General features: G+C 33.6%; 4 protein-coding genes across 5 annotated transcripts; 3 read left to right on the top strand and 1 right to left on the bottom strand.

Annotated features, from left to right (window-relative positions):
* Positions 1-158: 158 nt before the first annotated feature.
* LOC117929743 (putative pentatricopeptide repeat-containing protein At3g05240) lies at positions 159-3,266 on the top strand. Its single transcript, XM_034850140.1, has 2 exons — positions 159-241; positions 1,333-3,266. Exon 2 carries the CDS (start codon positions 1,394-1,396, stop codon positions 3,089-3,091), a length of 1,698 nt encoding a protein of 565 aa, XP_034706031.1. The 5' UTR covers positions 159-241; positions 1,333-1,393; the 3' UTR covers positions 3,092-3,266.
* On the top strand, positions 302-1,124 carry LOC117929744. The gene has a single exon (XM_034850141.1). The coding sequence runs from the start codon at positions 380-382 to the stop codon at positions 914-916; it is 537 nt and encodes a 178-aa protein (XP_034706032.1). The 5' UTR covers positions 302-379; the 3' UTR covers positions 917-1,124.
* A 4,867-nt stretch (positions 3,267-8,133) lies between the features above and the next one.
* LOC117929738 (alpha-crystallin domain-containing protein 22.3-like) lies at positions 8,134-9,391 on the top strand. Its single transcript, XM_034850134.1, has 2 exons — positions 8,134-8,625; positions 8,762-9,391. The coding sequence occupies exons 1-2, from the start codon at positions 8,166-8,168 to the stop codon at positions 9,004-9,006; spliced, it is 705 nt and encodes a 234-aa protein (XP_034706025.1). The 5' UTR covers positions 8,134-8,165; the 3' UTR covers positions 9,007-9,391.
* Positions 9,392-9,465: 74 nt separating this feature from the next.
* On the bottom strand, positions 9,466-16,903 carry LOC117929740 (alpha-crystallin domain-containing protein 22.3-like). Of its 2 annotated transcripts, none has more exons than XM_034850137.1 (3): positions 10,868-10,974; positions 10,265-10,611; positions 9,466-9,975 (listed from the first exon to the last, which is right to left on the bottom strand). In XM_034850137.1, the coding sequence occupies exons 1-3, from the start codon at positions 10,882-10,884 to the stop codon at positions 9,743-9,745; spliced, it is 597 nt and encodes a 198-aa protein (XP_034706028.1). In that variant the 5' UTR covers positions 10,885-10,974; the 3' UTR covers positions 9,466-9,742. The 2 variants fall into 2 exon arrangements, 1 of the variants encoding a protein (XP_034706028.1); XR_004653806.1 differs by lacking the exons at positions 9,466-9,975; positions 10,868-10,974 and adding exons at positions 12,678-12,917; positions 13,399-16,903 and having other exon boundaries at positions 10,525-10,611.
* Positions 16,904-21,057: the final 4,154 nt, after the last annotated feature.

Below are 21,057 nucleotides of genomic sequence, written 5' to 3'. Positions count from 1 at the left end.
AAAATGGTAAGAATGATAAAAGGAAATCTTTTATTTTTATTAACAAATAACATAATTTGATGCAGGCTTGAAGCCTAATCTAAGTATAATTTTGGTGGTATCCAAAATTTCCCATATTTCACAATATTGTCTAAGGCCTCTAGCCACCACAAGCTTACCAATTTCATGTCCCACATTGCAAAAGTATATGAATTCAAAAAAGAAAAAGAAACGGATAAATTTCAAAAAGTCTCCTTCAACGGTCAGTTTTCTTGATCTTCATCTCCATGTATATATATTTTTGTTTTATTTTAAATTTTCTTTCTTCTTTTCCTCCATTCTTCTGTAAAAGGGGAAACAGAGAGGGGAAGGGAAGAGAGGAGAGAGGAAAACGCAGAAGATGCTTTACTTCAACCCCCAAATTATCCTATTGAAAGTCTCTCCTCTCCGATCTCCTAATCCTCATTGCTTTCCCAAATGCTCCAATTTCTCGGCACCCATTCGCTGGTCTTTGCTTCAGTTTTCAAACCAAACACAGACATTCGAACCAATTGTATGTGCAAGAAGGAACAGAAGGCGATCTGGGTCCTCATTATCGACAAAGTTCATCCTCGAATCAATGTGGGTCATCGCATCGAATTTGAAAATCTTACCGGAGCCCTTGAATTTGGTTGTTTCAGAACTCTGTGCTGGGAATGGTAATGGTGGTGGACTGGGGTTTCGGAAGGGTTTTGGAGGAGGAGGAGGAGGCTTTGATGGTTGGAGAGGAAGGAAGAGACGATTAGGGCTAACGCTCTTTGGGTTGATTATGGTTTTTGGTTTTGCTGTGTTGATTGGGCGAGAACTAGGAACTGAATATTTTTGGGGGTTTTTAGGGTTTCTCTATTTGGGTTTTCCATTGGAGGGTGGAAGAGAGGGTTCAAAGATTGGGTTTTAGGGTTTTGCTGCTGTGCAGTTTTGATGGGTTTAGGGTTGAGGAATAAGGAAGTGCTGAAATGGCTTGAAAGGTCTAGGGTTTGTTCTCCAATTATGAATGTTGCAAGGAGAAGAAGAAGAAAAATAAAACCATAAATCAAATTTGTTACATTCGTTTACCTTGTAATAAGATATTGCTTATTTATTTATTTTATCAATCTCTCCGACAATCATATTGATGAATTGATCAATGAGTTGGGACTGAATTTTCCTAGACAATGTGCAGACATTTAAATTCTGAAACAGACCAATTGATTTGAATTATCCTATGAATAGTTGAAGACATTCCAAACTTGATATGTGCTGATGAGTTTGAATTTTCCTAGGAAAGTTGCAGAAATTGAAATATATCTAATGATGCCATATATTTTTTGGCAGTTCTTGAAGATACCCTTTACAAATCCCATGAGTCTGCTGCTTCTGAACAGCAAAAAAGCTCATGAAGAAACACTACAACTCCATCCTCTCTTTGTTGGAAAAATGCAAAACCATGGCTGAGTTGAAACGATTGCATGGATTAATGATCACTACATCAGTAATCCAAGATGTAATCCCACTGAGCAGGCTTGTTGATTTTTGTGCATATTCGGATTCTGGAAACCTCAACTATGCAAAGTCAGTTTTCAACCAAATTGATCGGCCTAGTCTGTACATTTGGAATTCCATGATCAAGGGTTACTCCATTAGTGAAAGCCCAGATGAGGCTTTGACTATGTACAGAGAAATGCGGCAAAAGGGTTATGCCCCGGATCATTTCACCTTCCCCTTTGTGCTCAAAGCTTGTTCATTGGTTAATGGATACAATTCGGGGCAGTGTGTTCACAACTGCATTGTGAAAACTGGGTTTGAAGTGGATGTGTATGCTGCTACTGCTTTGCTCCAGATGTATGCAGCTTGTGGTGATATGGAGGCGGCTCTGAAAGTGTTTGATGATATTCCCAAGTGGAATGTGGTGGCCTGGACTAGCTTGATTGCCGGGTGTATCAGTAATGATTGCCCTAGCGAAGCTGTGAGGGTGTATGAGGATATGGAGCTTTGGAGTGTCGCCCCAAATGAGATCACAATGGTGAATGTGTTGGTTGCATGTGCTAGAAGTAGGGATATCAATGCTGGAAGATGGGTCCATGATCGAACTGGCCAAATGGGACTTGATCCCTTTCAGTCAAATTCAAATTTCAATGTAATTCTCGCCACTGCCATTGTTGATATGTATGCAAAGTGCGGTAGCTTAAAGACAGCCAGGGACTTGTTCAACAAAATGCCTCACAGAAATTTGGTTGCTTGGAATTCCATGATTGGAGCGTATAATCAGTATGGCCAGGCCAATGAAGCATTGGATCTCTTCTCTGATATGCGAATTGCTGGTTTTGATCCAGACAAAGCTACATTCTTATGTGTGATTGGTGCCTGTGCCCATTTGGGGGCCTTAGTATCAGGCCAAGCTCTGCATGCCTATGTCTCAAAAACGAACCTTACTGATGATACTGCCATTGGGACTGCTTTGGTGGACATGTATGCCAAGAGTGGAGATGCAGAAAGGGCTCAGCAGGTCTTTTCTGAACTGCAGAAGAAAGACGTCACAGCATGGACCAGCTTGATCATAGGCCTAGCTATGCATGGACATGGTGAGGAAGCACTGACTTTCTTCAAGAAAATGCAAGAGGACACAGCCCTTATTCCAGATGAAATCACATATATTGGGGTCTTATCTGCCTGCAGCCATGTTGGAAAGGTGGAAGATGGGAAAAACCACTTCATCTCCATGAAGAATGTTCATGGCATAGAGCCAACAACCCAGCACTATGGCTGCATGGTTGATCTTCTCAGCCGAGCAGGCCGGTTGGGAGAGGCAGAGAGGCTAGTAGAGAAAATGCCAGTTGAACCAAACACTGCCATATGGAGTGCTCTCTTGAATGGGTGTAAGATTTACCAGAACATCGATGTAGCAGACCGGGTAAGAAGGCGGGTAAGAGAGCTGGAGGTTGATGGGAGTGGAGTTTATGTGCTGCTTTCTAACATATACGCCGGAGCCTGTAGATGGGAGGAAGTGAAGATGGCTAGAGAGCTAATGAAGGAAAGAAAGATTCAGAAAAGTCTTGGGCATAGCTCAGTTGAAATGAAGATGTTGGCTTCATGATTCTTGTGTTTTCTACATTCATGCTCTTGTATCAGTTCCATCGCCCTAAAGACTTGGGCCTTAGTTAGCAATGTTCTTTAAATCTGTTGCTAAAAATAGTAATCAATTGTTTTTGGAAATAAAAATATATCTTAGATACTGTCAGCTCTACCTTAAAGGGCACTTACGGCTTTAAGACGTGGTTATAGAATGTTCTCGTTGTATCACATGGGATTGTGGAGCCTTCACAAGACCAAACAAACCTTCATACAGGTCAGAGATCTCTCCGACTCCGACCACTTTGATACCATTTGTAATCACCCGTATCCACAACTTGTATCGTAAAAGTTCGTTTTTGTTAGTAACATTTTTATTGTAATTATTTTTATATAATTTTATTTATTATTTAAATATAAATATATTTTTTTTCAACCTATTAGGATAGTCCAATTGATCAAGGTAACACTGGGAAATGTGGTCTTAGGGTTCAAATCCTACGGGTATTCCACACCTCAGGTTCTGAGATTTGGTTCATAATGGAGAATCTTAAGGGGTTTGACTATATAAGGTTATTTGATTAAAAATAAAAATTCTTTTAATAATGTTTTTTACAATATATTAATAACATCCACCAAATGTATGTTAGTAGTGATTTTTGAAATTCAAACATTAAAGGGGTGTTTGGTACGTCGGAATAAAAAATAAAAATGAATATTTTGTTTCCATTCCTATTTCTTAATGGATAAAAATAAATTTGATGATTCTATTTCTAACACTTGGATGATTGGAATGATTATTTTTTCATTCCAATTTGATAATAATAGAAATAAAAATGAAAAAGAAATAAATGTATAATAATATCCTTCTATATAATTTAAAATAATTTTTTTTTTAAAATAAATTTTGAGAGTGTTTTTGTTATTAAATAATAAGACTAAAAATATATATATACTCAATAAATAAAAAATTAATCATAAAAAAAACATATACCCTAACTACAAATATTTAATTATTATTTTTATTAAAAATTTGAATAATTTGTGTAGTTATAAAATTATATTTTACCAAAAAAAAAAGAAAAAATATATATTTATTATAATATTTGAATGACCTATGAACAGTGCTGAATGAAGCAAGAACTGTTGATGTCCTTTTCAGTTCTGTGAGAGTTTTGCAGAATGTTCGCTGCTTTACCTCAAAATGACACTTTTAGTTAAAAATTCTTAAATTTTTTTTTTGCACTATTTTCATAAGTATTCATCAGTCAACCAAATGGATTCTTTCTTTCTTTCTTCTTTTCTTCCTTTCCAAATAAAACCATTTGGTCTTTGTTGAAACAAACCATTCCAAGGAAATATGTCTATGTCTGGTTCAATTGTTCAATATATTTAATTTATATTTTAAATTAAATATTATTTTTCATTTTTATTTTCTATTCCAACATTCTAAGCATGTCTTTAAAGTTGGAAAAATGTTTCTACAAAATTAAATTTAAAATATAATATTATAGATAAAGAATTTTAACTAAGACATAAATTATACATCCTTTTATTAACTTTTATAAAATAAAAATAATTATATTTTTTAGTTGGTGTTTGATAAACCAAGATTTAATATCTTAATTTAAGTCATTAATAAATTAAGTATATTTGGTAAAATAACTTAGTGATATGCTTTAAAGGAAAAATTAACTTTAATTAATAAGTAAAAATAATTAACTTATTTTTAAGTTCACATTTTTATTTTACCTTTTTACTTTCATTTGTCTTGATTGTTTCTATGATCCATTTTGCTATTTTATGTCCTTTATTGTTATTTGACCACTTTTACCCTAATTATAATTTATAATGATAAATTTATTAATTTGATGATTTAGAACAAATTTTAAGTTAATTTTATTAAACAACTTTAATACTTAAAGTAAGGATTAAGTAATAAGTTTTAAGTCAGCAATATGCTGTTCGGTAAAACTTAATACTTATTATTTAATGACTTAAGTTGATTTTAAGTTAAATTATACTTAAATTGTTAACTTAAAAATTATTATTTAATTCTTAATTTAATTATTAGGATTGTTAATATATTTATCTTCATAAATTATAATTAGGATAAATGAGTAATAGTGAAGATGTGGACTAATAAAGGAAATCATAAAAGTAACTAAGTAACTTGTGGCAGAAAGATAAAATAAACATACGTTGATTGATTTTATTTATTTTTTAAAGTTATTTTATTAAATATATTTAATTTATTTAATGATTTAAATTAAGTTATTAAATCACTTTAAATTATCAAATTAATTTACCAAATATCCATAAAAAGTTATTAAATAATAAATATTAAATTTTACGCGATCAACTTTATTTATTGTTTTGTTGCCTTACTTCAAAATGGGGAAATATCAACTTCAAATATAATATATATATTAAAAATTCTTAAATTGTAGTCATTTTCTGATTTTCATCAATTTAGCCTCGTAAAAGATCAATCATTTTGGTTTGATAAAAAGGAGAAAAATCAAAATAATAATCTGTGGGAAGAAGAAATAGAAGAAGCTGAAGCGATTGCTGCAAACAAACCGCCATTGCTGTGAATATTTGTTCAGGTCCTTCCTCTACTCTAGCTTAATTTCTTCCCTTCTTTTGTTTGCTTTTTCTGAATTCTGAAGGGTCCAAATGGCATGGCTGGTTCTCTTACAATCTCCATTGTCTCTGCAAAAACCATTTCTCTTAGTACGTTTTCTGTTTCTTGATCTCCTTTGTTTTCCTCGTGACTTTTCTTCAGATACTTAATTGGAAATGCATTTATACATATTTCAAACAATTTATCTCAAGGACTGAAATTTCTTCAGTATCATTTGTGGGTTCTTCTGGGTTTTGTGTATTTTGAATAGTTAAGTTTATGACATTGCAATATTTAGATTGTTTTTCACACATTTGCCCAAGAGTGTAATTGGAAATGCATGTATGCGCATGCATTTCAGCAAACACTGAAATTTCTTCAATGCAATTTGTGGGTTTTTCTGGGTTTTGTGTGTTTTGAATCTCTAAATTTTGGAATTGCAATTTAGTGACTGTTTCTCACTCGGTTAATCAAGAATGTAATTGGAAATGCATGGCTGCAAATTTCAACTACTGCAATCACAGAAATTGAAATTTCTTCTGGGGATGTTTCTGGGTTCTGTATATTTTTGAATAATTTCAATTTACTGATGTTGATCACATAGTTAATCAAGAATGAAATGGATTAAACATCAACAATTTCAATCACAAACATTGAAATTTCTACAATACCATTCGTGGGTTTTGCTGGGTTTTGTGTATTTTAGTCATTAAGTTTTGAAATTGTAATTTACTGACTGTTTCTCAACTGGTTGATCCAGAATGTAATGCATTTGTTTAAGTTTCAAGATTTTAATCGCAAATACTGAAATGTCTTCAATAACATTTCTCGGCTTTTCTGGGTTTTGTGTAATATAATCATTAAGTTTTGAAATTGCACCTACTGATTGTTCTTCCCACAGTGGATAAAAAAGTTTCAACAATTTCAATCATGGATACTGAAATTTCTTCAATAGGATTTGTGAATGTTTCTGGGTTTTGTGTATTTTGATCATTTAGTTTTGAAATTGCAATTTACTGAATGTTCCTTTCACAGTAGATGAAGAATGTAAATTAAAATGTATGTAAAGATTTCAATCACAAACAATTAAATTTCTTACCATGCAACTTGTGGATGGTTAAGTTCCGAAATTGCAATTGGCTGATTGTTCCTCATATCAAGAATGTAATTGGAAATGCATAGGTGTGAATTTCAGGAATTTCAATCTCAATAGCTGGAATTTCTTCAATGCAATTCATGGATTGTGCTGGGTTTTTGTATCTCGAGTCATTTAGTTTTTAGATTGCAATGTGCTGTCTGGTGTTAAAGCTAAGTTTAGGGTGAAGCCTATGAGTTTTCACACATTTTCACTTGAATTTTTACCTCAGCAGTGAGAGAAACCAGTTGGAGAGAATTGCCTAGAAATTGCTTCCTTGCAATGCTTGGGTTTGGGAAAGTTTATCTTGGACAGCTATTGACTTTGTAGTGTTCTGTTGCTGCTCACAATTGGAACAAATTTTTGATAATTGGATGCAAGAATGAACTGTCTATATTTGCAACATGTACCATCAATAGAATCTAAGGCTGGCGTATGTTGAGAAATGAGCAAGTAGAGAATTTATAATTTGATTGGGTTCTCTGGCATGGTCAGATAGCTATGATATGAAAAATGATGCATGAATATAAAATTTCCACCAATGCAACTGAGGGCTGGTTGTTGAAGTTCATGCAATTGAGGCTAAAACTCGAAGGAGTGTATTTTCGCAGAAAAGGAGGGGAGGTTCCCATAATTTAGCTAAACGGGAAGTGTAATTTTCAATAAGGATGATTCTAAGGCTGTGTTTGGATCTTGAAGCATTTGGAGGAAATGGTAGGGAAAGGAAGGAAAAAGAATCAATTTTCTGCTCAATAAGATTTTTTCTCCACTCCTCTTTATCTAAATCAAGTTGATGAATCCTGAAATATGATGGGTTAAAATCCATTGCTTACTATACTTTCAAGATTTTAGTGTTATAGGGAGAATGGATCTTAGGCACAACACTTCAAGAATATAAGGTGGGTCTCCTCTCTTTTAAGTGAAAACCTCCCCTGCAAAATCCTATATTCTGAATTTCTTGGTCTCTACCTAGAGATGTTGCTGATATGTTGGTTATTATGTTTTGGGGCATTTGGAAAATCTTTGGGGGAGGGTGCTACTGAAGAGGTATATGCTAACAGCTTTTCAGGTAATTTGTATTAAGTGGAACTCTAGGATCTTCGAGGACAGGAAAAGATCTGTTGATTACTCATAGGAGTATGTTTCACATCTCTTTGGGCATCCTCTACCAAGGAGTTTGACTGTAGGGTGCTTCTGAAAATTAAACGATAAACTGTCAATGCATACATATCTTGGGAGTATTAAGTGGAAATCTGCTTTCTACTTTGCACATGAATTTCCCCTGAAGTGCTGCTACTTTTTCTTGCAGATTTTCCAACAACTATATCTGCAACTGCAATGATCGGTTCATCTCAGACTAAAGAATCATCTCCAACTAAAGAATCTCTCATTTCCAGGGTGGGTGGAGCTTTGCATAATGTGTCAGTGCAGAGAGCTGAATGTACTGGACAGCAGCCTCCGTCCAGGTCTTGCCATGATTCTTATAGAAAAAGACATGCAGATGATCCCCCACAACGGAGTCACTGTATGACATCCGTTAGCAGTGGTATGACTATATTGCCTAGAGAAGGAGACACCGCGGCTGCTGATAGGGTTGAAGCAGCTCAGATCTTTCTCCCTTCTCACCCAACAATGGAGGAGTTGAAGAACATTGTTGCTGCCACAAGAGGTGGATTTGCATTGACTGGAAGTGCTGCTGTTGGGCAGATAGGACCAGCCATTGGGCACATGGATATTGGGGAGTGCGAGGACTCATATCTTTTTCGTGTATCCCTTCCTGGGGTGAAAAGGGATGAACGTAAGTTGTGAATTAGGACATAGAATTTATCAATCACCTAATTCATTCATTTGCACACAGTTCATCTCAAGATTTCAAGGAATGACCTGATTTTTACTGCTGCTGCTTGATATGAGTATTGATTTCCTGACTGCAGGGGAATTTAGCTGTGAAGTTGAAAACGATGGGAAAGTATCGATAAGGGGTGTGACAACGACAGGGGAGAGAACTGTGTATGCAGGCAACCAAGTGTTTGAAATGCAAACACAGAACCTTTGTCCATCAGGGCACTTCTCCATTTCTTTTCAGCTGCCTGGTCCTGTTGATCCTCAACAGTTCTCTGGTAATTTTGGAATTGATGGGATTCTTGAGGGAATTGTGATGAAGAGAGACAAACGATGATGAGTAGCTGAACTAACACATTGTCATAAACCTTGCTGCTCAAGCTTGAACCAGTAACTATAATGTTGGCTAGAAATGCTAATTTGCTGAGTTGTAGGATGGCGAATTTTCCAGTTTATAGCATCTTTCAGTTTTCTTGAGAATAGATGACCGATGACTGAGCTTTAGATATTCCATAACCTCCTGAAACTTTATAATGGTGCAAAGCCTACTGAGCATGATTTCTGGCTGGCAACCCATAGATCAGAGTTGGCATACATAGCTTGTATGATTGGTCTGTGTTTGGTTCCCCAACTTGGTTGTATCTGGGTTTGGGCTCTGACCCTGCAGGTTCTTTAGAAAATCGGTTTGTTTCACAGACAACCATTAAGATGAATGCTAGGTGAACTGCCAAAAACATGCTCACTCCAAATGCAATTCTGCCATAATAATCCTATACTGGAGGTAGCTAACCAATTGTGCAATAAACCAATGGCATCTGACATGCAGGTTTGCAACAGCAGAATGTATTATTTTCAGTTCATCACGTTCTGAGACCAATAGAAGGGAAAGATCATAACATTCTCCTAAATGTTTCTTGTTAAAGAAAAATAGGCAGTCAAGGGAGGGAATGGGGTTTAAGAAAGTTGAGGATTCATAGAAAAACACGGAATCCTGATTCAAAAGCTGTGAAAGCAAAGGATTTTCTTGAATCCTACCTACTGGCCCATTCATTGATCCTTTCAATACTTGTTGGTCATCTTTTCTTCACCATAGCTTCAAAAACCCCATTCTCAAAACTAGTAGAGATTTGTTGATCATCAACTGGACCCGGTAGCTCGAAAGAGATAGAGAAGGGCCCTGGAGGGCAGAGATTATGGGATTTCATTTTGAAAAGTTGGGAGTTTCTGTACACAGTTTCCTCACCTGTTGTTGATACTCCCTTGATGAAAACATTCCCATCTGGCTTGATATTACAACTGAACAACCCTGCAATCACAGGGTTCATGGTCACATGTATAACTCTGTCTATGAGACCAATAATATCATAAAGCATTTGGACACCATGTGTAAATAAAATTGTATCAAGAGTTTAATTTTGTTAGAATTTGATAAATCAGCTTTATCGATTTGGAAGAAAGCTTATGATTTTTTTCCTAGAAATCAAAGGTAAGGCAAGGATGTGGAATTAACAAGAGGCATTCCTCAAAAAAAAAAAAAAAAATCTTGAAAACGTTTTACAACTACAGAAAGTTACTTGGGATATATAGCAACTTACTTTCATTGGCTGCAACCCCTGGGAGGCATACACGAAACATGTATGAATCCTCCATCTCCCCAATGTCAAGAAGTCCTACACTTGGTCCCACCATTCCCAAAGCCGCAGTCCTGGTTGACCCAACTCCTCTTCTCGTGGCATCAATGCTATCATCCCACTCTTTCTTTGGCAGAATGACTCCTGGTCCAGCTCTCTCTACCTTTTCATTGTCTGCTTCAGGTGACCATGACTCTAGCATATCAGGGTTAAAAAAAGGTATGCTGTTAAGGGGCCCAACAGCAAGAACATGCTGCTGAGGATTCCCAGGCTCTTTTTCATTACCTCTTTCCCCATGGGTGTCAGAAGGCCTGCAAATCCATCAGAACCGCAAATATAGTGGGTTATGATCCCAAGGCAAAGTAGCAATATTTATGCAATAAAACCCAAAAAGCAAATCTGGTTGATCAAACCGAAGTGAACTCAAGCAAGGATAAATATCGACGTAGAAACAACAGTGCATAGAAGGAACCAAAAACACTCTTAATATTTGGATAACAAATAAGAACCCGCAACCAACCCATGCCTCCACAAATCAAAGAAAAAAGCAATTGGAAAGAAAAGTACCGGATTGGAGACACCATTAGAGATGGTAAAGAAACAAGTTCCAGCAGCAAGATGTCTGAGGAGCTGAGTGAAGTGTATGGAACAGGTTGTAGAGGTTTTCTTGGGTAAAGTCAGAGTTATAAAGGTGAGTGTGGTTTGTGAGTTAAGAGTAGGGCATTCAGGTTGGGAAAAGTCGATTTTGATTCACTAATTTAAAAAAATATAGAAAAAAAATCTAAATTTTTATAAATCAGTTTTATATTTATTTATTTTAAAATATTTTAAAATACACGTATATTTTCAAAAATTAGATAATTATTTCTTAAAATATCATTTTACTTGATAATATTAAATAAAATTGTCAAAAAATTAATTTAACATTTAATTTCTTACAAATAAATATATTATAAAATTTTTATTATATAATATAAAATACAAATTATTGTGAAAAAATTCTCTAGTATTCTCAAGATAAATAAAATCTTTCTAATTCTCTAATTAATAATGATTTTATATCATGCATTATATAAATCCACTCATCTTCTCATTTTTTTTAAATAAAATTGAATGTGAGTTGGCTTCAACAATCAAATAAAAAAAAAATTAAATTAAAAATACAATTAAAACAACAAAACTTAGAAATTAAAAATAAAATAAAATATTGACTCCCATTTTATTTTTGAATCATTCTCAAAATCTATATTTTCCAATAGTGTGTTTTAGCAAAGTGAAAGTTAATATTTTATTTTTATATTTTTAAAATTTTTTATTTTATTGATCTCAAATCAGTTTTGGACATAAAAAAAAATTGCTTATTAACCTAACAAGTAAAAGGAACATTTCAGAAAATAATTATTTGGCTTATGAAAAAAATACATATATTTTAAAATATTTTTAAATGGATAAAAATAAATCTGATTTATAAAATTTGGGATTCTATTTTATATATATATATATATATATATATAGATATATTAAATTAGTGAGTCAAAACTTACCTTTTCCCATTTGGGTTTGTCACCTTATTATTATTAGTAAAAATTGTTAAAAAAAAAAAAAAAAAAGTTACTTAGAAAATCTTGCAAATCTGGTAGGCATTTTTGAAACCTCTAAAGTAATAAATCTAAATAAAAAATTAAGAAACTTAAGAGGGAAAAAAAAAATTAAGTAACAAATTCAAAGCTTATCCTCATGTGAAATTGGTTGAGATTTTCTCTTATTATAACAAAAAAATTAAAAGACTAAATTAAGTAATAAATCTAAATTTAAAACTTGCAACAGGACAAGATCACCTAAATTGGCCAGTTCAGTCACCTAGGTAGGTCAGTGCCAATAATGTCAAAGGATGTCCTCATCAAATACAATTAGCATACTATGATTTGTAGATTCACACAGCTAACATGAAATGTGAAATTAATTAAATAAGATTAGATTTAGATCTTTCTCATATTGTTTCCAGTTTCACAAGGGAATGCCTACTGTGGACTGCTAGACAGATTGCAAAATTAGTCTAACATATATGGCAATAGAATAATATACCATAGGAATAACTAAGGTGCATTAGGCATAAAAACCACTGGCAATGACATATCTACAATGTACCCAGTTAGACATTTACCATATCCATCAGTAAGGAAATGTTAAGCGCCACTAAGCCTCTATTAACTAGACCATCACAATCCAAACTTTTCACCAAAAATGAATATAAAGACTGAAGAGATTAGTTTTCTGATATTGGACACAAAAATTGAAGTGCAAGCAGTTGGACCATGTAATTAGCTTTCTAAAGCATGCCATCCAAACAACAAATGAAATTCAAAAAGTCACGTACCATTTTCCTAACTGTATATGCTGCAGCCCCTTCGTGTTTTGTGGATGATTGCTCTTGCTCTGGAGCCTGCTGAGACTAAGTTGATTGACCCATGTAAGGCGAGGCTCTTGGTATGCAAAACTCCAACTCTCGTAGGTTTCATCTCTCAAATCCTTCCTTGAACAATGTCAACCAAAAAGCCAAAGATGTAGCTCCCACAAGTGACCCAGTGTCATTGTTTTGCTGTATCCTCCTTCTGTGCTGTTTTGTGAGACTCCAAGAGTGCAAAGTCAGTTCCAAGATAAACATTTCACATGCACCCACCCTATAAAACAGACTTGACGTTGCAATAACATCAAGGAACTCCAATTGCAAGATTGTTCTCTTTTTTTAATGGGGAGATAAATTTTCCTATGGATAATGTAGGAAAAATCCATTCACTGAGACATATTTTGCGTTATTATCTGCTAGAAGTCAACCTTAGTAACTGCCCACCCTCAGTTTTCTAATTCCTCATCCCCAAATCAGCCCTTTCCATGGGTTATCATCTAGTAGTTCAGTATAGATATAATTTGAAAATGCAAGTGGCAAGTCCAAGGAAATAAAATAAGAAAGAAATATGTAGTTACATATTTAGAGGATTAACAATTAAATAAAAGGATCTGCCCATAAAAGTGCTAATGCTATAACCAGTCCATAAATTGTTAAAGCTTCATCATATCTAGACTAAAGAATGAAGTACCTCAAATTTCTCTCTCCACATCAGGCTGTCATGTGATAATTTCTACAGCCTGGTCTGCTGTAGTACTTGGACACCAAGTCCAATAGAAGCAAGCCCTACAGCCAGTGGATTCAATAAGTTCCTAACACCAAAATAAAAAAAGGTTAATGGTAAATCAACCAATGAATCATGATTTGGTTATTCCATTGCTAACATTCGGTTTTTTGAGGTAACTAAGAACTCTGAAGTGACGTAAGAATATTATTGAATCATCAAAACTGCTTCAGTAGTTTCTTTTATAGTTTCTATGTGATCAATTTGTACAATTTACCTCTCTTAAATGGTTGGGGATGAGGCATTGTCCAAGTCTTCTGTCTATTTTGGAGAAGGTAAAGCCAACCATTTTTTAATTAAAAGAGTGCATTGAATCTTACATGGCATTTTGAAAATACAAATTTATCATCTCAAATCAAGCCATTGCGAAATTGACAGATGTAAGGCAATGATGATCAAAACCTAGCCCAACGAAATACAAACATCAACTCCTTTCACTTATTCTATAGAGGGAGAATGGGTTCCAACTAAAATGGAAGGAAAAAGAAAAAGAAAGGAGCTATCTTACATAGACTAAAACAGCAATTAGCAGGAGCATTTATCTTCTTAATAATACGAGTAGGTAGTGTTTGATTTCAGTAACCAATCAAACAATGAAAATAAATATCTCATTGTTTTTTTATTTTATATATATATATATTTTTCTCTATGGAGAAGATATGAAAAAGAAATATCTCATTGTTCTTTTTTTTGGAGAAAATATGCTGAATAAAATAGAGTAGACCTGTTGCAAGGACATCACCCTTGGTGTCATTTCCAGTTTTCTAAAACAGGCCAAACACATTTTGTGGGTAACGGTTTGTGATCACAGATATTTGATAAATTATTGAATGAATATTTTCACATATCTCAACGGTATTTATACAGGGTACACAAAACTATTTTAGGATAGCCAACTATATAAAATAATTGACAACTATACAAAATAATGTATAACTGTATAAATCACAATTACACAATCAATTACAGTTGTACACACAGCTGTGCACGGCCACAACTGTACATCAGCTTTATGTGCTAATTCTCCCACTCAAGTTGGTACATAGATATTGCACATGTCCAACTTGGATAATGATGCATAGAATAGATCACTAGTAACAACATGAGTCATTATATCCACCAACTGATCTTCACTCTTGATGTAGGAAACCTTTATCATGCTAGAATCTAGGTTATCCTTGATGTAATTCCTGTTAAGTTCAATATGCTTAGTTCAATTGTGTTATACTGGATTATCTGCAATCTTAATAGCTGCCGTGTTATCACAAAAGAGCACCATAGGTTTCTTGGAACCAAACCAAAGCTCACTTAAGAGAATTCTTAGCTAAATAAGTTCCATAGTTGCATGATGAAGCGCACAGTATTCAACTTCTACACTAGACAAAGAGACCACATTTTGTTTCTTACTCCTCCAAGTCACCAAATTTCTTCCTACAAATGACATGTACCTTGAAGTAGACTTTTTATCCAATCTAGATCTGACAAAGTTAGTCTGTGTAATCCTTAATATCTAGATGTTCATGTTTGAAGAACATAATACCTTTGCTGGGAGAGGACTTCAAATAGACTAGAATACAATTTACTGCATTTATGTGTCAGTCACTCAGATTGTGCATGAATTGATTTACAACACTAACCGCATATGACAAGTCAGGTCCAGTGTGGGTCATAGATTAATTTCCACTAGTCTTTGATATCTTTCTTTGTTTGTTGGAATTTGTTTAAGGCAGATGGATAAGCCATGATTTATCTCAATGAGAGTATCTACAGGTTTGCAAATGGAGTTACCATTTTCAACCAAAAGATCTAATGTATACTTTCGTTATAAGAGAAAGAGTCCTTGCTTGGACTAAGATACCTCGATACCCAAGAAGTATTTTATAGTACCCAAAATTCTTTATTTCAAATTCCTTAGCCAGATAGCTCCAAAGCTTCTCTATTTTTATAAAGTTACTACTTATAACAATCATGTCATCAACATGAACAATAAGCAAAGTAATGTCATCACCATCTCTCTTATACAACAGTGTGATTTGCCATTCCTTGTTTAAAACCATACTCCTTCATTGAGCAGCTCAACCTGTCAAACCATTCCCTTGGTGACTCCTTCAATCCATACAAAGCCCTTTTTATTTAGTTTGCATACCTTGCCTCCTTTTGGTGTAAACCCCAGAGAGGGATCCATGTACACCTCCTCTAACAAAACACAATGGAAAAAGACATTCTTTACATCAAATCGTCTTAATGGCTAGTCCAAATTGACCATAAGAGAGTATGACTCTAACAACGTTCTTCTTGGCCACAGGGGCAAAGGTCTATTGATAGTCAATTTCTTAAGTCTAGGTGTATTCTTTGGTAACCAATCTAGCTTTGTACTTGTCAATTGTCCTATCTAGTTTGTACTTTATGGAAAACACTCGCTTACATCCCACTGACTTTTTTTCCTGAGGAAGCTCGACCATCTCCCAAGTAGAGTTCTTTTGGAGAGCTTTCATTTTTTCTACCATAGCAAACTTCCATAGGATCTTCAAGGGCTTCCAAAAAATGACTAAGAATAGACACAAAGGATAATTGAAGAGCAAAAGCAAGGTGACCCTTAGATAGGCAATGATAAGAGACAAAATTAGAAATGAGATAGATAACATTAGAGGATAATTTGAGAAACCCAGCCTATCCGGTTCTTTATAAGCACAAAAAGGATATTTCCTACCTTGTTCACCAACTTATGGATTCAAGGTACTAGTTTCAAAAGTTAAAGGTGAAAGAACATGTATCTTAGGATTAGTCTTGGAAGAGTCATTCGATGGCATAGTAGTATCATCAAGAGGAGTATTGGAGCCTAGAGGGGGCATGACAATAGCATCTTTGTTCTTCCTTGTATAACCTTGTTAAAATAATTTGGCCGGTCTTTCATCCTTTCTTTCCTCATATTCAAACTTAGTTGCCATGGTATTGGGAGTCTCTAAAGAGTTCCTGCTTCCCAAATCAGTTGAATCCTCCCCTTGACCTGAAATTTATAACTTCTCTTCTAACCATAACTTTTCTTCTTCATTGCTACCAATCTCCTCCTGAAGAGGAACTAGGGACACATTCCTAGAAAAATAAGACTCCATTTCATAGAATTGAACATTCATGGAGACATAGTATTTGCTTGTAGGAGGATGAAAACATTTATAGCCCTTTTGGGAATTAGAGTAGCCAAGAAAGATTCAGTTAAGAGCACTAGGATCAAGCTTATCCCTTTGACAAGCATATATGAATATAAAGGGAGAATTCCCATTTAAGGTGGGCTACTAGTGATAATAACCCAAAAGGGTCACCGTGTTTGCAAATTCCTATCATGTTCTTTGAAAAGTTGACCATTTTGGAATTCCAATTATACCATTGTTTGTCTTTTTCCTCTTATTCTCGTTTAACTTTACCTTTTAATTGTTTTTCTTTTATACTTCTTTACACATTATTATTATTACTATTAATATTATTATTTATGATATTAATATTTTGAATTATTCATGTTATTTATTAATATCGTTCTTATTAATATTATATATTTTTATGATTATTATTTATATTTTTATTATTACTACTAAAAAAACCCTAAAAGATAATTTCTATTCTTTTAATTCTTAAGGCAAGTAAGCTTTATTAAAAAATTATTCTTATTTTTTTTTTCCTTTTATGCTTTATATGCTACATTAAGACTAACTAAATTATTATGGTAAACACATAATTACTATTATTATTTATGATATTAGTTTTATTATTAATATTATTAATGCAACTAATAATATTTAAGTTATAGGTATGACAAAAATACATAGATTTTCTAATATTAAACATTTCAAAATTTATGAAATCTATATAATAAAAATATAATAACTTTATATTTTTAATTATAAGAATGAAACAATAATTTGTAAAATAATTATATTATCTATTATTATCATTATTTTGGATAAGTTATTTTATAATATTTTTAAAATAATAATTAACGAAACAATAATTTATAATTAATTATTATATTATTTATATATATTACTATTATTCTTATTTGATAGGTTAATAATAATAATAATAATAATTAGAAAATTAAAAAGACGTAAATTGTATGTACGATACTTATGTATTGAACTTACAATATAAGTATACTAAAAGTACAATATATTATTACATGCCTTAATTTCTCTTTCTAACAATTATAAAAACAAATTTTTTATTATAATATTTTTTTAAATAATTACATTGCAAATTAAACAATTCAAAATTTCTAAAATCTATTTAATAAAGAGATAAAAAATAAATTTTTTATTATAATATCTTCTTATGAAATCTACTTAATAAAAAAATAATAAATTTATGTTTTTAATTATCATAATGAAATAATAATTTTTAAGATTATATTATTATTATTATTATTATTATTTTGAATAAGTTATTTATAATATCTTTAAAATAATAATAATTAGAAAAGAAAAAGATAAAATGAAGAAAAGACAAAATAGAGAAAAGACAAAGTAGGGATATGTTTGACTTTAAAGTGAAAGGTATAAGGGTGTATTTGAGTTTTTATATTTTGAGGCCTTTTGAAGAATTATCAAAGTTGATGACCCCTTTGGGTCATTATCACTCATAGCCCACCCTATATGGTAATTCTCCCAAATATAAAATACACAACAAAACCTTTAAGATAAAAATTCAAAGTAGAAGGAATGGAGTGAAATCGTGATAATATTTGTAACGGGGTTTGATAATCAATGGCACGAGCAGACATTCAGTTGATGAGAAAGATAGTAGTCAGGATGGCCTCAACTTAGAAGTTTTGGAACACGCAAGGTAAAGTGTAAAGCTAGAGCCACCTCTAGAATGTGGTTGTTTTTACACTCTGCCATGTTGTTTTGTTGTGGCGTATATGTACACGTTGTCTGGTGGAGGATTCCATTTTCTTTGAATAAATCAGCAAGAGACTGATTCACAAACTCACAAACAATTGTCAAAGTGAAAAAACTTAACCTGAGTATTAAATTGTGTGACAATCATTTTGGAAAATTGAGGAATAACATGTAAAACATCATTCTTAGACTTAAGCAAATATACTCAACTCACCCCAGTAAAGTCATCAATAAAAGACACAAAGTATTTATGACCCAGAGTAGGAGTAGAAAAAGGACCCCAAACATTAGTAAAAACATGGGTAAAATGAATCAGACTTTTATTGAGACTTATTTTGAAAGGCACATTATTATTTTTAGCATAAATGCATTGTTCACACCTTAAACTAGAAACTTAAATGTTTCGAAACAATTAAGGAAATAAACATTCCAAATAAGAAAAAGATGGGTGACCTAATCTACAATGTCATAAAAGAATCTTTTTTTTTATCAAACGTCTCTCTTGCTACTTGAAAAACACAGTCAAATTTAGATTGTAACTCCCTTGCCCACTCTAAGTAGTTAAGACCTTCCCTCTCCTTACCAATGCCAATCGTCATCTTCATAAGATTGTCCAAAAACATATGAGAGACTTGGCCCAAGTAAGACAAAAGACATGGAGAGTATGGGGGGAAAGTGAGATATTCTCAGCTCCTGAAATCAGCATAGGAGTCCTATTAGCAACTTGAACAGACTTAACAAGTGAGGGCATAAGAGAGTTAAGTTAGGAAGAATGACTAGTCATATGATCAATGGCCCCTGACTTAATAATCCAAATGTTAGAGGCAGTAGAAATAAAGGCCAAAGCAGAATTACCTTCTTGAGAAGATAATTGAGAAACGTAAGAAGTAGAAGCTGGAGGAGTAGCATTACTATAAGCAACCTAAGCTAATTTCTTGTTCTTCCTTTCAGCTTGTTTAAGCTTATACCACTCTGGATAACCATGCTTCTTCTAGCAAACATCTACTGTATATTTGGTGTTATTGCAGTGAGTGCAGAAGCAAGAAGAAGAGTCGATAGGAGTAAAAGGTGTTGGTTGTGTGTTATTCTTATGGACAGCCATAATGGATGCCTCAGAGTGGTCTTTTGTTCCCATAGTGACTTGTCTCTGCGCTTCACGATGATCTAGTGAATAGGTTTCCTTTAGATTTGGTAAAGGAGAGGTGGCTAAAAACACGACCTTCCAACTGTGATCAAGGTTTGTAAGAAATATATAAATCCGATCCTCGATAGTACACTTCCTTTGTTTCCCAATATTAGCTACGCATGTCATATCATTGGGTCTTCGATAATGAAGCTCCATGAATATTGAGTTTAACTCATTGTAGTATTCTACAAGAGGGCAACCACCTTGGCGTGATTGAAAGGATTTTTTCATCCGTTCATATACTGGAGAGAAGAGTCAGAGACATCAAGATAGCTCCTCTTGACTGCATCCCACATCTCCTTAGCCGTTCGACATTGCACAAAGTGTGACATTAGCCGGTCGGTCATAGAATTGATGAGCTAAGACTTGACTAGAGTGTCTTTGCCTCCCATTCATCATAGTTTGGATCATTCTCTGCAGTTGCAACCTTCCTTCCTATGATATATCCCTTCTTCTTTATGTAGCAATATGCATTTCCAAAATTTGAGATAAAACAGAATAATTGGCACCATCAACTTAATAGAAATTGCTGGAGAGGCAATCTTATGAATGGTCACCATGGATGACTTTTTACTATTAGAAATACTCATATCTATTTTTGCAGATCATATGGTAATGAAGAGGGTGAAAAAAAATGGAAGAAGTGTTGGCTAGGCAGTAGTGGAAATTCTTTGCTTTCTCTTTGATACGAACTTGATAAATTGCTAAATGAATATTTTCATAAATCTCAAGGGTATTTATACAGCGTACACAAGGCTATTTTAAGATAGTCAATTATACAGCGTACACAAGGCTATTTTAAGATAGTCAACTATACAAAATAATGTTAGCTGTATAAATCACAACTACACAATCAATTACAATTGTACACAGCTGTACATTACACCTGTACACACAGTTGTACATCAGCTGTACATGCTAACTCAGATAAATAGATAGGGGGAGGGCACAAACTCAAGACCTGTAGTTAATCAAAGCTTTGATACCATGTTGAATTACTAATTTTCCTGAAAGTTTAAATTGTTAGGTTTTGGGCTCACAATATATATTATGCTCTCATGGGTTTGACAGACATGGTTCACCTATTATTAACAATTCAAACTTTTGGATAAATTGGAAGCTCAACTAGGTAGTGGAGTTTTAGTTTTGGGGAAACTTATGCTTTTGGGTTGATTTATCTTAACACGTATGGTAACCACATTTTAATAAAATTGGAAAAAGTGAAAAATACCCAACAATCAACACAAACAAGAAGCCTTAGATGCATTGGCAATGAGCCAGCAAAGAATAAATAGAATCCAAAAATATTCTCACCTATGAGATTTGAGTGGCTGCAAATTAGAGCAGATGGGTTCTTGCACATTATAATTTCACACTGAAGTTGCACTTAAGAAACTGTATGAACCTGTACAGGATCTCAGAGTTGAAAAGCTCCTTCTTTAACACTTATTTAGGTAGATTAATTCCATTAACAATAACACTTATTTAGGT

The sequence above is a fragment of the Vitis riparia genome, chromosome 14, assembly GCF_004353265.1.
Source record: "Vitis riparia cultivar Riparia Gloire de Montpellier isolate 1030 chromosome 14, EGFV_Vit.rip_1.0, whole genome shotgun sequence".
Lineage (NCBI taxonomy): Eukaryota > Viridiplantae > Streptophyta > Magnoliopsida > Vitales > Vitaceae > Vitis > Vitis riparia.
Note: the sequence above shows the minus strand (reverse complement) of the source record. Positions and strands in the feature narration are given on the sequence as shown.